General features: G+C 40.7%; 1 protein-coding gene across 1 annotated transcript in view; it reads right to left on the bottom strand.

Annotated features, from left to right (window-relative positions):
• LOC132888301 (hydrocephalus-inducing protein homolog) overlaps positions 1-17205 on the bottom strand; it is a 245581-nt gene that overhangs the window by 20860 nt on the left and 207516 nt on the right. The window contains 12 exon segments of the mRNA XM_060924370.1: positions 773-941; positions 1075-1174; positions 1272-1371; positions 1580-1778; positions 4072-4244; positions 10215-10374; positions 10609-10728; positions 10909-11091; positions 11766-11980; positions 12648-12863; positions 14780-15178; positions 16986-17204. Of these exon segments, the coding sequence (XP_060780353.1) occupies positions 773-941; positions 1075-1174; positions 1272-1371; positions 1580-1778; positions 4072-4244; positions 10215-10374; positions 10609-10728; positions 10909-11091; positions 11766-11980; positions 12648-12863; positions 14780-15178; positions 16986-17204 (2253 nt within the window).

Genomic DNA, 17205 nt, shown 5'->3' with positions numbered 1-17205 from the left:
TTGGCTACTTCTCTGACCAGTGCTCTCCTTGCTCGCTCTGTCAGTTTAGGTGGACATCCATGTCTTGGTAGGTTTGCAGTTGTGCCATACTTTTTTCCATTTTTGAATGATGGATTGAACAGTGCTTCTTGAGATGTTCAGAGCTTGGGATATTTTTTTATAACCTAACCCTGCTTTATACTTCTCCAGAACTTTACCCCTGACCTGTCTGGTGAGTTCTTTGGTCTTCATGATGCTGTTTGTTCTTCAGTGTTCTCTAACAAACCACTGAGGCCTTCACAGAACAAGTGTATTTATGCTGAAAGTAAATTACACACAATAGGACTCTATTAACTAATTAGATGACTTCTGAAGGCAATTGATTGCACTGGATTGTATTTAGAGGTATCAGAGTACAGGGGGCTGAATACTAATGCACACCACATTTTTCAGATTTTTATTTGTTTAAAATTTTGAAGACCATTTATCATTTTCGAGCCCTGTGATGACCTGGCGACTTGTCCAGGGTGTACCCCGCCTTTCGCCCGTAGTCAGCTGGGATAGGCTCCAGCTTGCCTGCGACCCTGTAGAACAGGATAAAGCGGCTAGAGATAATGAGATGAGATTTATCATTTTCGTTTCACTTCACAATTATGTGCTACTCTGTGTTGGTCTATCACATAAAATCTCAATAAAAAACTTTTAAATTCGTGGTTGTAAGGTGGAAAAATGTGAAAAAGTTCAAGGGGTATGAATACTTTTTCAAGGCATTGTAATGGGGTTTTCATCTGACCTGGCAGTGTAAAATTGGCTGTTGTCTGATAGACACCTCCTTGTTGCAGCAAAAGATGACTTGGACACATGTAGTCCGTTCAGTGGGATAAAGAATGCCTTTTTGAGGTGTGATAGTGAAGGCTGAGTTGAGGTTAGGCATTCCAAGCTTAGTAGGCTTCAGGATGAACCTAAACAGCGAAATCAGTGCAGATTAGACACTGGGCTTTTTATGACATGGGCTTTTTATGTCATCGTATTTTTATGACATGAAAAATTATTATATTGAGTGTTTATTGGTAGAGTATGCGGGTGTGAACATACTTGTAGGCAATCTCATGTTTCCCCTTGTTTTTCAAGGTAACATATAATTTGACTTCTTCTGATACTTTGATTAGGCCAAAGTCCAGGCTATTGTCCGTACCTAATATATTTATCAAGATAAAATGCAAACAAATTGTTATTTATGGATGGATAAAAAACAAAAAACTTGGTGGATATGGATGTGGAATTACAACTACCTTTGGGAAACGTAACTTCCAGGGTCACATCATAAGCCTCTGCCACAATATTAATGTTCTCCGTATAGACAACACCAAGAATATTCTCCACATCTGACACCTGACCAGCGTACGCGCACACACACACACACACACACACACACACACACACACACACAATTTAGGTACAAAAAAATCAATTTAACAGCAAATCTTACTACTCTGATTATTCTTTCAGAACCATGACCCAAAGTGATCTACCACTTTAAAACATATGATATTTTGTGAAATGGAGTTGCTAACATTTGAGCTATTGGTCAGAACCTCACCTCCAATCTTATGGTTTTCTTCAGGTTAATAGGTCTTATGGCTTGGAAATGCATGGGCAAGGAAAACTCAGAGTACGCCATGATGATGCCATGGTCCTGGGAAATGCTGAATTCCTCACCCAGCCCCTCAAGGCCTCTCAGCTTCCAGGCTACTGGCAGTGCAGCAGGGTTACGTAAGCACAGACTGCGTGTCTCCCTCCTGGAGGGCCACAGCCATGGGAAAGATGACAAGACAGTTGTGGTCAGAAGTTTACATACAAGGACATGAATGTAATCATGAACATGAATGTCATGGCAATATTGGGCTTTCAGTGATTTCTTTGAACTGTTTTTCTTTTGTGGCAGAATGACCGTACACCAAACATTTTAATAGAAAAAAAATGCGAGGAATTTGGTGCACAAATTTTATCTATCTATCTATCTATCTATCTATCTATCTATCTATCTATCTATCTATCTATCGGGTCTGAATTCAATACACAGTAAACAATTATACATACAAGGTAAAAAATGTACATGCGTGCACTCTTAATTCAGTGATTCAGATCATTAATTAACTTGCCAAGTCCAAGGCCTCTTAACTTCTTGATACTGATCATGATTGACTACAGCTGGTAGCTTCTCTGTGCCAACATAAAAAGGCAGAGATCTGAGAAAGAGGATTTAGATTTACACAACTCAGGAACATCTCTTGGAGCAATTTCTAAACAATTGCATCTTCCCAGGTCATCAGTTCAAACAATTGTATGCAAGTACAAGTTACTGGGAGGTGTAGCCACTTTGCTGGAAGAAAACATGCTCTCCCTGTCACCCTCAACTGAAAGGAAAATGGTTCAGATGGTCAGGAACAACCCAGGAACCACATAGACATAGGCCTGCCATGAACTGGAAGCTGCTGGAACACTGTCTATTGTAAAGTAAATTTTACATCACCATGTATACTGAGAGGCTGCCATCCAAGAAAGAAGCCCCTGCTTCAAAACTGACACCTTCAAACTCGATTCAAGTTTGCAGCTGACCACATGGACAAAGAAAAGGCCTTCTGGAGGAACGTTTTTGGTCAGATGAGACAAAGATTGAGTTGTTTGGCCACAATGACCAGAGATACAGAGGAACACTGTACCAACTGTTAAGCATGGTGCTGGGAGCATCATACTCTGGGGCTGTTTTGCTGCCAGTGGAACTGGTGCATTGCACAAAGTGGATGGAATAATGAAGAAGGAGGGCTACCTCAGAATTCTTCAGCATAACCTCAAACCATCAGAAACTTGGACACAAATGAGTGTTCCAACAGGACAATGGCCTCAAATAAACATCAAAGCTTGCTGTGGAATGGACAAAGCGGGCTAATATTAAACTTTAAAAAGTCCTGACCTAAACCCAATTGAAGAGATGTTGACTGTGCTTAAAAGTAGAGTCAGGGTCAGGAAAATTTATTTTAACTCTTTAGTTGAACTCTACCAACTCTGCAAGGTGAAACTTGCTAAGGGACAGTTAACCAAATATGCATGTATATCTTTAACCCTGTATGTACAATTTTGACCATGTGCTGATTTCAGAAAATCCAAAATAAATTAAACCTTGTGCATCAAATTCTGGTTTTATTCTATTAAACTTGTATGTTGTACAATCATTATTTCCTTGAAAAAAATTTGTTCAAAGAAATCATTGAAATCCTTTGAAATGTCATCTATGCCATTCATGTCAGTGGATGTAACCTTCTGACTGCAACTGTTTTATATCACATTTACCACAGGTTAATCAAATATTACTCTTATGGCAAAAACAAACAAACAAACAAACAAACAATGTCAAATATTGAATGCATTATATCAAAATATATTATCACAATATTATATTTTGTTACGTTTTGGGTCCTCCAGAATTCTTCATCCCAAAAATGAGCAAAAGTGAATTTTGTATTTTAAAAAAACCCCAAAACAACAAACAAACAAACAAACAAACAAAAAAACCCCACATGCAATAAGCAAGGACAAAGGAAGGTAATAAAAATACAGTAAATAGCCCTATTTGACAACTGTAGTAATCCATATTATGTCAAGAATCGCTCAACTAAGCAAAGAGCAACGACACATCCATCACTACTTGAAGGCATAGTCTTTTCAATAATAAAAATAAAGAAAAGTAAATTAATTAGAAGATGTGTCCAAACTTTTGATCAGTACTGTACGTTTCAGACAAAATACTATTATCTAAAAAAGTAGTACTGATTTTTTTTTATTTTGGAATTAAGATAAATAGTTTTTCCTGTAGTTTGACTGGGAGAAAAAAACCCCACAATTTTTGCTCATTTTTATGAAGGGTGCCAAACATTCTGGAGGGCACAGTCATGGTAGAAAGTTATAAACACAACTGGCATAAACAAAAGTCAAAATTAATTCTTTTACCATCATTTGTCATAAAAAAAACCCAACCCAACACTACTGTGGGTTCAAACCCACATTACATAAGTTGAGAATCATGTTTCTAACCTGTTAAGGAAAATCTTATCAAAATTAAGTTGCTTGTGCTCCACTTCTAGCTCTGGCCGGACTCCTCTGCAAGAGATGTGGAAGATGGCAGGTTCTGGGTTCTCCTTAATACAGCACACCACACTGTCCTTTATAAGACCTGGAGTGGTGGGGTATGCCCATACTCTGAGATCCTGCAATTTAGAAACACAACAAAAAAAAGGCTATTGATGCAGGAGGCTTCCTGAATCAGACAGATTTCTCAATCTGTACAGCATTCAGTGCATGAATCTGACTTCCTGTTCAGAATTTGAACAACATAGACTTTGGACACTAGATGGAGATATTCTGCCTATGTGTTTTTTATTTTGACTTTAATGGTTGGGCCAGAGATACAGTTGCTTTTAACTATGCCTTCGTGTGCACATGTGCATGCTGGCTGCTTTGCATATCCTGTGTCTGTTTGGTGCATTGATTGTGCATGCCCTCAGAAATTAACGCTAAGCGTCCACAAGATGCAATACACACAAACAGTAGGGGCAGTGTCGGGGCAATATGGGGATGTGACATGTTACCATGTTTATTGTTTAAATCATGTAAATCTGGAAGTTTTATAGTAACATACGTAGGCAAGTACTGTATGTGAACAATGATGCTCATGACAGCCAGTTGTCTCTGCAAATGCATGGTTAAAAAGCAACTATATATCTGGCCTTCAAGGAAAACTCAGAGATTTTTTAAACCTGGCCCTATTTTCCCATCTCTTTAGGTACAAATATAGTAGGGGCAAAAATTATTGAAATCAGTCCAGCATTGAGTGGCTATCCCATTAATTTTCCTTTTAAGTTCTTTATTGTTTTCACCTATCTCTGAGTTGCTAGGCTAGTTAAACCCTCCCTTTACTTTGGTGTTTGCTTAGTCCTTGTGTTCCTTGTATTTTGCTGCATGCCTTTTTGACTTTTGAGATCTTTTATGACATTTGCCTTTCTGGAATCTTGTGATTTTTTTTTTGCCTTTTTGGAATCTTTTGTTATTTTGTCTTTTGTTGCCTGATTACTTATTTTTTGGAATTAGGAGTCAACTGTTCAATGGATGGATTAGGCATTTTCAGACAAGAAGAATATTTTCATAATTCTTAGAACTGTTGGAAGAACTACCCCCTTTTTCGTGTATCCGTACTGCAGGAACTGTTCTTAGAATGCCATTTTGTGAGTTTTTAGGACTTTTTTTTTAAGCTCCTACTTCAGAGTAAGTACTCTTCCAGCACAAGAGGAACCATCCATCCATCCATCCATCATCTGTAGCTGCTTATCCTATCCTACAGGGTCGCAGGCAAGCTGGAGCCTATCCCAGCTGACTATGGGCGAGAGGCAGGGTACACCCTGGACAAGTCGCCAGGTGATCGCAGGGCTGACACATAGAGACAAACAACCATTCACACTCACATTCACACCTACAGTCAATTTAGAGCCACCAATTAGCCTAACCTGCATGCCTTTGGACTATGGGGGACAAGAGGAACCGTGAGTGATGTAATTATATAGTGATTGGTCCAGAAGTAAGTGAATAGTGATTAGTCTAGATGCAAATGTATGTTGATTGGTTGCTCACATGAGCCAATGTCACACCGGCAACTGGCATTTTAAAAATTTATTATACAGCATTGGCTGTGTGAACAACAGCTCTTAATGTTAGCATTAATAGATGGGGAAAAACCCACAGACAAATAGACTGACAGTGAAGTCCAGGCTTTATCGAGTGCATATGAGATGAGGGAAATACAACAGGAATTCCGTCTGAGCAAAATATAAAAATCATAATTAAACTAAATGTGCTAGCCCATGGGTGTTTTTAGCTATCGTGTGACAATACCCATTATAAAATAATAATCCACTCTAACACGTTAGGTCAACATATTTTAAGCAATCACTAACTATTTTCCACCACAAATTTGCTCTTTAGAATGTAAAATAATGAATTTACTGTCAGCATGTACATTCCATAAATTTGGGACATTGTGTGAAACATAAATAAAAAACAGAATATGATGATTTGCAAATCATGGAAGCCCTATATTTAATTGAAAATAGTACAAAGACAACATATCAAATGTTTAAACTGAGAAATGTTATTGTTTTTTGAGAAATATATGCTCATTTTGAATTTGATGTCAGCAACACGTTTCAGAAAAGTTGGGACGGGCAACAAAAGACTGAAAAACTTGTGTTATGCTAAAAAAATAATTTGGTTAATTGGCAACAGGTTAGTAACATGATTAGGTATAAAAAGAGCATCCCAGAGAGGCTGAGTCTCTCAGAAGTAAAGATGGGGAGGGGTTCACTGCTCTGTGAAAGACTGCGTGGGCAAACAGTCTTTCACAGACAATTTAAAAATAACATTCCTCAATGTAAAATTGCAAAGAATTTGGGGATCATCTATGGTACATCATATCATGAAAAGATTCAGAGAATTTGGAGAAATCTCTGTATGTAAGAGATAAGGCTGAAAACTGACATTGGATGCCTGTGATCTTCAGGCCTTCGGGTGACACCGCATTAAAAGCAGACAAGCGTCTGTAGTGGAAATCACTGTATGGACTCAGGAACCTTTCAGAAACCCATTGTCTGTGAAAACAGTTCATTACTGCATCCACAAATGCAAGTTAAAACCATATATAAACAAGATCCAGAAACACCACTACCTTGTCTGGGCCCGAGCTCTTTTACTCAGGCAAAGTGGAAAATTGTCCCGAGGTCTGATAAATCAAAAGTAGAAATTCTTTTAAGAAATCATGGACACCACATCCTCCAGGCTAAAGAGGAGAGGGACCATCCAGCTTGTTATCAGTGGACAGTTCAAAAGTATGTGATGGTATGAGGGTGCATTAGTGCACATGACATGGGTAGCTTGGACATCTGGGAAGGAATCATTAATGCTGAATGATTTATACAAGTTTCAGAGCAATATGCTGCAATCCAGATAAGACTTTTTTCAGGGAAGGCCTTCCTTCTTTCAGCAAGACAATGCCAAACTGCTTTCTGCACATATTAAAACTGCATGGCTCCATAGTAAAAGAGTCTGGGTGCTAAACTGGCCTGCCTGCAGTCTAGACCTGTCTCCCACTTAAAATATTTGGTCCATTATGAAGTGCAAAATATGACAAAGGAGACCCCAAATTGCTGAGCAACTGAAATTGTATGTCAGGTAAGAATGAGACAACATTTCTCTTTCAAAACTACAGCAACTGGTCTCCTCAGTTCCCAAATGTTTACAGAGAGTGTTGTTAAAAGTAGAGCTGATACAACACAGTGGTAAACATGCCCCTGTCCCAACTTTTTGGAAATGTGTTGCTGACACCAAATTCAAAATGAGTATATATAGTTAAAAAAAGACAATAAAATTTCTGTTTTGACATGTAATATTTTGTGTTGTACTATTTTCAATGAAATATAGGGTTTTCATGATTTGCAAATGATCACATTCTGTTTTTATTTGTAATTTACACAGCATCCCAACTCTCTTGGAATTTGGGTTGTAATACTTCCTGGTCTCCCCCATTCTGTGGCACAGTGGAATGATCCATTACTATGGAAACATAAGACTGAAATATGGCACACAAAAGTGGACAAGTTTAAGTCATAATTCTGCAAGTTTGCTGTTTTCACAGAACACATGAATATTGGGGAACAAGACGCATGTTCATATTAACAAGCAACAAGAAAGGGTTGTCACTCTATCAACTGTCAGCCAACTTACACCACTTCAGCATTCCTACTGGCAAATGCAAACAGAAAAAAGCCCTTGAAGTTATGTAGCTCTCGGGGTAGCTTCCAAGTGGGTAGTTTCTCATGAGTCCCTAGAACTGTTTGGTCTGAAAGCATCTATTGTTTTTGGATGTTTTCTCTTCTGATGGATCCCCCCCACTGCAATTCAATCCAGCCAAGCTTGGGGAGAAGTGGTTAAAGCATATACGCAGAGCCATGGCCTCACTTTTGTTTATGCCTTGAGACCTCAAGAATGGCACAGGAATAGTTTTAAGCATTAACAATAAATCTAATAGGGGGTGTCGTGGCTCAGGTGGATAAGGCACCATACCATAAATCTGGGGACCCGGGTTCGATTACAGCCCGAGGTCATTTCCTGATCCCTCCCCGTCTCTCCCGCTCATTTCCTGTCTCTACACTGTCCTATCCAATAAAGGTGCAAAAAGCCCCCCAAAAAATCTTTAAAAAAAACCCCAATAAATCTAATATAGTCATTTTTACGATTAAAGTGATTTATATAGGTAGTGGTCTGAGTGAATGACCTTGATGTCCGTAACGTCACAGCAGGAAGTATATTGGTCTCATTGCCATTTCCACTATACTAAAACACAGAGCTGACTGCAACTCCGATCCTCTATTTTGAGCTAATTTATTGCCATGCCACGTAGATGTGTTTTTGGCCGGTGCAGCAACACGACAGAAGGTGGATTTACATTGCATTCATGGCCCAAGAATGCCCAAACTGCAAAGATTTGGACGCGTTTTGCGAGAAATTCACTGACACATTGGGCAGCTACGAAGTGGTCTCTCCTCTGCTCTGCACATTTTACTGAAGATTCGTACGAGACCTCTGATCTGTTGAGGAGCGTTGGCTATAAGCCTGTATTGAAAGAGGGTGCAGTCCCAACAATTAAAGAAAAATAAAACAAGAAAAGGAAAGTATTTTATTTTTTAAAAGTGATTTCAGTTGCACCAGTCCTCCTGGAGTGTGAGCCGAGGGTTGTTGGTAAAACCCGGGGCAGAATGGGATGGGACGGGACATATCGCTCGGGCAGTGACCTCCCCATGGTTGCTGCTAAAACCGGTGACATCCCGTTCCGTCCCAGGTGTTAGTAATTGCCTGAGCCGAGCAGTAATGGCGGAATACACAGTATGGAGAGAATGCGTGTAGCAGATGTTTTATTTCTAAACTGGATATTGCTGCCATCTTGCCCTTACGTGGAAGAAGTGAATGAATGGAGAATTGAACAAACAACTGAAAGTCAAATTGTTTCAAAACAATTGGCCACAAGGTCGGCCTTCAAGAAGCGAGAACACAGACGGGTAAGCTCCGACTCTCATTTGGATAAAAAAAACAACAAAAACAACACGTTGTTTACCTGCATTTAGATTAATACATGTAACTTGTATTGTGTGTTTAAGTTGCCGGTATAAGATTATTTAATTTGCTTCAGAATGTGATTGTCTCAGTTCATCTGATTATTTAATTAGCCTTTTACGTTTTATCAGTGAAAATGCATGCATGTACATGTATGTTGCATAAGTTATAACACCTATCCTGTTTTAATGAGAGTCAACCCACAATCAATGAAGTCAAATCAGTCTTAGTTGAGCAAGTTGGTAACAGTATTTCTTACTTTCACCATAAATTTTTATTTACATGACTTTGGGGTGGCATGGTGGTGTAATGTTTAGCACAGTCGCCTCACAGCAAGAAGGTTCCGGGTTTGAACCCAGCGGCTGGCGAGGGCCTTTCTGTGTGGAGTTTGCATGTTCTCCCCATGTCTGCGTGGGTTTCCTCCGGGTGCTCCGGTTTCCCCCACAATCCAAAGACATGCAGTTAGGTTGACGTGGGGCAGCCTTGGGCTGAAGTGCCCTTGAGCTAGGTACCTAACCCCTGACTGCTCCCTGAGCGCTCTGGTGTGGCTGCCCACTGCTCTGGGTGTGTGCGCATGTGTGTTCAGTGCTTCAGATGGGTTAAATGCAGAGGATGAACTTCACTGTGCTTGAAGTGTGCTTGTGACAAATAAAGGTTTCTTCTTCTTCTTTGGTCTATAGCTGTCAAAGGCCTCAGCCTTAAAACCAGTTACCGCAGTGACATCACGGACTCTGGCATGGCTAGCTCAGCGGGGCAGCTCAAATGCCAACTTTGCGGTCGATTTTAACTCTCAAAAATATCTTTTTTTTTTATTTCCATTTATGCAGCATACAAGAGTCAAGGATGGAGAGACTATCCACTCAGAAATTTATTTAAAAATAAAGGTTCTGTATATCTGCTTTAAGTTGTTGGCTCATCACCATCATGACCCAGGTTCAATTCCTGTCCAGGGTCCCCAACCCTTATAGCCTTCATTTCCATAAAAATAACTTTTGAAATTTAAATTTTGTGTTCAGACATACCTTTCTCTCATTGGGTTTTAGAACCATTCTCAGGGGGTCCAGGATGAATGTGGTGGATTTGGTGTCCCGGTGGAAGCAAAAATTAGCCTCTGCCTCCATGGGGGAGTTGTTGTGTATTACTAGTCTTTCTGTGTTTTCTGGGCACATCTTTTCCTTGTACCTATGTAAAATAAAGAGCTACAATGTTATAGCTCAATAATTCATTATATCATTTGTAAATTCCCCTTCATGACAATGTGAGGATACAAAATCATGAGAAGTAATCTGGTTAATTTTCAAGAATATGCTTTCCATATATTTAAATATTTTTTATATGTATGAACACTGTAAGGAATATTTGAGGATTTATTAAGGAATACATACTTAAATTGTAAGAGTAAGAAAACTAAAGCACCTGTCCCTAGTTCTTTCACAAAGCAGGGGCCCAAAGTCATACAGGCCTGAGTGAATGATGTATGTGTTCTGTAAGCCATTCTCTTTATGCAAGGCCTTTTTACAGTGGGCAAACACTGTCCTATAGCGCGCACACACACACACACACACACACACACACACACACACACACACACACACACACACACACAAAAAAAAAAAAAACATCAGAATAAACAACAGAATATGGACAAACAATTGCTAATATGGGCTCTGGTCATTGGCCTACTTCCTGTTCTCCAGATCTGCAGGTAATACTCACTTATGGTCTTTGTTGATGGATGGGAAAGCACAGATGCCTCTGCAGTAGAGCTGATAGTAGCGCTTGGTTCCCATCACTTCAAAGCCCAGAGTCTGTTTAAAATCACCAGGCACAGATGAGTGGAACCACATTTTCAGGGTCACTCCTCCATTTGCCGGCACGACCCAACGGAAATGAGTGATCCTTCATGAGAACCAGAGGATGAACCCATCAGCAAACAGTAACAAAAGCAAAATAACTGTACAAGAGAAGTGCTTGTTATTAATCCTTGTGTCTGCATCCCAATCTAGCTGACCCAGTCCATTTACAAAAAGAAATAGCATTATGAATGTAAAATACCCAATATATCATCACAATAAATATTGACAAAAAGTTGACACACAATATCCCTTTTTGTACTTGAGGTGCTGCTGATGGTGAATGCATACACACAAGAGTAAGTATAAGTAACAGACAGAGGGAAATAAATTTGCCTAAAACCTACTTACATTCCATGCAAGGTTGTCTTAAAAAAAAAAGAAATAAAGTGGAGTAGGAATTGTATGTTGTACTAACAAATAAATAAGCACTTGTTAGTACAACATACAGTTCATGTTCCACTTAAATTAGTTTTTTTTAAGGAAACCAGTTTGCATGCTTTTGTTAAGTAAGGTTAACTTATTAAAATGTACAGTGTATGAACAAAATCTTAATGTTCATTAATAAAACTAACCCAAATTTAATCAGGTTTAGGGTTTAGTTTTGTGTAAAAAAAAAAAAAAAAGGCAAAAAAAGCTATATATATTTTTACTCAGAAAGAAAAACATTTTGTGTGTGTGTGTGTGTGTGCGCGTGCGTGCGTGTACACATGCATGTACCTCTGTATATGCTCTGTAAGGCAATCTTCCAGAGACTTGCAATGATCAGTTTCAGACAAGGGGGTGACTGTGTTCAATGAAAACGAATGAGAGTCTGTACTCTTGCTTGCTTTTTTTACAGGAACTCGCTGCTTGTCTTTTGGAGTCCCCTTGGCTGATTCCTCTTTCACTTGGGTCTTCTTCACTTTGCCTAAGTTCAGGGTTGTAACACCCTCCTGAACAGACAAAGCAAACAACCAAGCGTCTATATCTAATTCATTAATCATCACAGCTTTTGAAGGAGAGACTAAATGGATAATTCAAATAAAACATCTGAACAGAACTGTCCAGCCTAAAATATAATCATATTAAAAGCATCATAGATTATGCCCCCCCCCGTTTATTTTCTCCTCAACTGGGTCACCTGCCAATTGCCACCCATCAGCCAGCTCTCCCCTATCTTATGACAGCCACCTTACGACAGAGGCAAAGGCTAACATGTGCTTCCAAAAAGACACATGAAGCCAGCCAGTCAGCTGGTTCAATCTTTTTGAACTACTGCTAATGCTACATCACATGGCAGCACAACACACTTGGGCAAAAATGCTATATGCTCATTTCCACTTACATGAGCTCAGAGATGCCCATGACTGGCTAGTGTTGCTGATACTGACAAGTGAGAGACAGTATAACATTCCTTCCTACCCAGAAAGCACAACCAATTCTGCTCCCTTGCACCAATGAATGTGGAATCATGATTTAAATTTGCTATCTCCCAACAATAGGGCACACACTTTTCTGCTCTGCCACTTGGGAGCCCCATGATGTTTCTCTAATATAAATTATTTAAAACAAAACAAACAAACAAAAAAAAACATTGTTCAGGGAAAAGAATCAATGTACCTTTGCAGACCCAGTGAGGCTTAGGACTTCTGTCTCCAAGTCAACCTCCTTCTCTTTGGCTGAGTCTTCCAGGGATGAGGGCATCAAGAATGTGAAACAGCCAGAAATGTGATGGGAGGTGGACCTCAGTCTCCTTTTGGGGTATGGGACTACTGAGAACAGCATGGGAGGTGGAATGGGTGGACCTGTGGGCCCAAGCCCTAACCCATCCAAAACCTAGAGACAACATCAATGGGTGAGTAAAACAGCTCTTGAACGTTCATTTATTGCCTTAAATGTTGCTACATTTATACCAAGCAGTACAGAATGAAAATATAGACCAACTGGAGTTTATCAGGCTTTAAAACTGTTAAACTAGCATTTTCCTTGATAAGGGCCTTTCACATAACGTCCTCGTAATTGCAGATTTGTTTACCCGGCCATGTTGCCAGGCAGGCTTTGTGTTTGATAACTACTGGCACAAGTATACGCAAGTGATTATAAGTCCAATTTGGTAAATATCTACAGATAAACTTCTCAAAGTTACGTCAAAATGAACAATGCCAGAGACCTGTAGTGCTTTTGGCTGGAATAACAGATGTGGAGATAAGCCTGGTTTAACTTTTCACTGCTTCAAGGAAAAACCCAGAAACACAAGAAAAATGGCAGCTGCAGTTAATCGGGATGCAAACAAAGCATTTCCGTGTGTGTGGAGAACATTTTATATCCAGTTGATATGAAAGCTCTGTGCAGTGTGAAAGTGTATATCTGAATGTGGACTTTGGACGCGATATATTTTATTTGTCCCAATGCTTGGCTAGACGAGCAGCATTTTTGTTAAGTACTGATAATGTAGACAAGGCTAAACATCATAAAATATGCTAGATCTAGGCCCTGGCTTGTTTATTATTATTATTATTAGAAGTTCATGTTTGAGTTTACTTTTGTCATAACAAGGTATTTTTATTTATCAGGAATTTCCCATTACATTCCGGCATGCATGAAACCTGCTTCGAAATATTGGTAGGCTTCTGTACTTTTGCATGCCTTTAGCATCTCTCCAGTGAGTTTAGAAGTCCCAAATATTTAATAGTTCAGGATGTCGTAATATGCCATATCCAGTAACTGGTTGGCTGTATACTTTTCAAGTGGAACAAATACATTTGTGGGTCAATTAAGAAGAAACATTTATTTTTGTCACAGATACAGTCAAGCACAGCGAAATTTCTCCTCTGCATGTAACCCATCTGAAGCAGTGATCACACAGAGAGAGAGAGAGAGAGAGAGAGAGAGAGCGCACAGTGGGTAGAATAAATAAATAAATTTGTGGGTAAATTATATGGATCTGTGATGCCTGTATGTTTCAGCTTTTGGATGTAACACGATCTGCTAATATAATCTGAATTTTTTAGCATTTCAGAAAGATTATACTGACTACAGTCATCTCGAATTTCATTATTAACTGTCATGGCTGTTTCTTTGTTTGCCCAACAACATGTCAGATGCTGCGTGAAAAACATTACTCTCTCCCCTTTTCCACCAAATCAGTTCCAGGGCTGGTTCGGAGCCAGTGCTGGTGCTGGTTCACAACTCGTTCAACTTGCGAGCCAGCTGAGAACCAGCTTGCTTTTCCATCGCTTGCGGTGCTAAGAGAAGACATGTCATTACGTCGCTGTATACATCAGTTACGTCGTTGTATACGTCATTACGTTGCTGTATACGTCAGTTATGTCGCTACGTTTGTATAAACCTTGGCGCGAATATCGAAGCAAAAACAACGCGGAAGAAGCAGCAGCAGCAACAACAACAACAATAATAATAATGGATGACTTCGCATTTGTACAGCTGCTGCTTCTCGTCGCTTAAAAATGCCGATCTTTCGCGGTCTTGTTATTGTTGTCGGTCTTAACAACTCCGCCCCCCCGCTGACGTAAGCGGTTCTTTCCTCTGGCCCAGCAGAGAGTTGGTGCTAGCCTGGAACCGGTTTTTCTGGCCCCAGAGCCAGTTCTTTGTCAGTGGAAACAGAAAACCCGGTTCCAAACTAAGCACTGGCCCCGAACCAGCCCTGGAACTGCTTTGGTGGAAAAGGGGCATCTGTGACGTGAAAGGCCCCTATAGAGGGCTTAGACATATTCTTTCAAGTCTTTAAGTACCTCTTCCAATGATGGTAGCTTCATGCTGTCAAGAAGATTGCGTGTGCTTATCTCCTCATGTTTGCTGAAAGAGATGCAAATGTAGGGGATGAGCTCTATTGCTGGCTCATTCTCTGAGCCCTCTGCACCACTGGGATACAGATGAGTCTGGATAGGGGGTGGAGACGGCAGCTTAGGCTCAGCAGTGTCCATTTTAGTCCTCTCCTTCTCCCGCTGCCTCTTGGCCCTTTTGCTGGGTTGCTTCTGGTTTTCTGGGGCTTCATCAGGCTCCTGGTGCTGCTCAGAATTCAGCAGGAGTCCACGAGCCCTATCCCAGTTCTGGAGCATGCGTTGGATTAGTGGCTGGCTCTGCTCGTACAGATGGAAGCGGGAAAACAGCTGCTTTTCAGCCTCAGTTATCTGGTAACATCACACCCAGAGAGATGCTGGAATTAGGCCGAAAGTATGTGAGCTTTATCCAAAATGTTGCAAACTAAGTAGGTTTAACCTCTCATGTTTAGATTAAGGTAAGAAAAGTGATTCGGCTTGGTATTACCCAGTTACAACTAAAGCATTTTACAGAGCATTATACACACACACACACACACACACACACACACATATATGGACCCTTTTCACGTGACGTCACGACAAACGCGGCCGCCATTTTGGACGTGTACTACCAGTAGTTTACCACAGCCAACATTGAGGAACAGCAGCAAAGAAAGTGTTTATTTTCAGCAAGACTTCCATCATGCCACTATATTGTTGTGCACCTGGATGTAGTAACCATCAACAAACAAGGCAAGGGTTATCATTTTATCGGATCCCGACGGAGAAGATGGATAGCGGCCATTAACAGATTGGCAGCCCTCGGCATACCAGCGCTTGTGTAGTGAACACTTTGTTGGAGGTAAGACGAATAAAATTAGCCAGAAAAGGCATTACATTGCTGTTAACATTCTGTGGCGGCGAGTGTGTAACCAAATAGGTTAAAATAACCCATTGTAACCTCTTTGTTCTTCTGTAGTAGCTATTGTTGACTAGCTAATGTCAACAACATCATAGCTGGTATGTTACTGTAGCAATGTTTACGTTCAGTCATTTGGATGACTGTTAAAACCTTTCAGTCTCAAGTTTTTCCTTTACTGCATTTACTAGTTTACTGTAATTATGATCCGGCAGCTATTTACACCGGATCCAGTGTAAATAGCTGCCGGAGCCAACGTCCGAGAATTAAGCAGCGCGCTCTGGCTTGCTCGCCCTCAAATTAAGCAGCGCGCTCCGGCTTGCTCCAGGAGTGCTCCGGCCGAGGTTCCGGAGCTCGCTCTGGCTTGCTCGCCCTCAAATTAAGCAGCGCGCTCCGGCTTGCTCCGGAGCAAGCCGGAGCGCGCTGCTTAATTTGAGGGCGAGCAAGCCAGACCGCGCTGCTTAATTTGAGGGGGAGCAAGCCGGAGCGCGCTCCGGAACCTCGGCCGGAGCACTCCTGGAGCAAGCCGGAGCACGCTCCGGAACCTCGGACGGAGCACTCCTGGAGCAAGCCGGAGCGCGCTCCGGAACCTCGGATGTTGGCGTGTATGTGTATGGCGATGGGTTTTTAACGACATAGGTATACAGATCATGTGGGCCGAAGTCAGGTAAAGACGAGGGCTTCGTGTACTTCCGTACGTCAGTGAACAATCCTGGTGGAAGCAGGTAAACGTCATTCTCTAAGCCTGCTAACCTCAATTTTTGCAAATACCTCTCCCTCTGCTCGCCCTGTAAATGCCCTACGTCGCTGGATAGTGAAGGTGTTTTCTGCATCTTGCTCCTTTTTCTTTTATGTTTTTCGTTTGTCGCCTTCCTCGCATTCAAACTGATTCGAGCCGAAGTCCACTACATGTCCAAAATGGCGGTCGTGTTTACGAAGGTCACGTGACTGAAAAGGGTCTATATTAAATGTGTGTGTGTGTGTGTGTGTGTGTGTGTGTGTGTGTGTGTGTGTGTGTGTGTGTTTTTGTGTACACACACACAAATATGAGTGTTTTACTGGAAAATACACCACCCGAAGTTTTCATACATGCTACAGGACATGGAAATCCAAAACCGTGCCATAAATCTCAAAATATCACTTGTGAGGAAATCATTGAATTTTTTTGGATAAATTTGTGTACTTTTTGCTTGTGTGTATATATATATATATATAAAACTTTGACAATTAGTAAAAATTATCACTTCTCAAACTGACCAGCTCTTTCTCCAGTTCATGTTCATCCAGTGGCAGTAAAGAATTATCATGACAAGTTGGCTTGCTGTCTTTGCAATCTTTGGCTTTATTTTTGCCTCCTTCATCAAGTTCTCTGGTATCCTCTGAAAGTGAGTCTTTGCCTTCTGTAGATGAAGACGTTTGTCTGCTCCCTTTAGACTGCTGTTCCAGTGCAGTGTCAGAGCTCAGTGTTGAACCAGAC

This window comes from Neoarius graeffei, chromosome 6 (assembly GCF_027579695.1).
Source record: "Neoarius graeffei isolate fNeoGra1 chromosome 6, fNeoGra1.pri, whole genome shotgun sequence".
Lineage (NCBI taxonomy): Eukaryota > Metazoa > Chordata > Actinopteri > Siluriformes > Ariidae > Neoarius > Neoarius graeffei.
The sequence above is the reverse complement of the archived record's forward strand: the minus strand, read 5'-3'. Positions and strand labels throughout refer to the sequence as shown.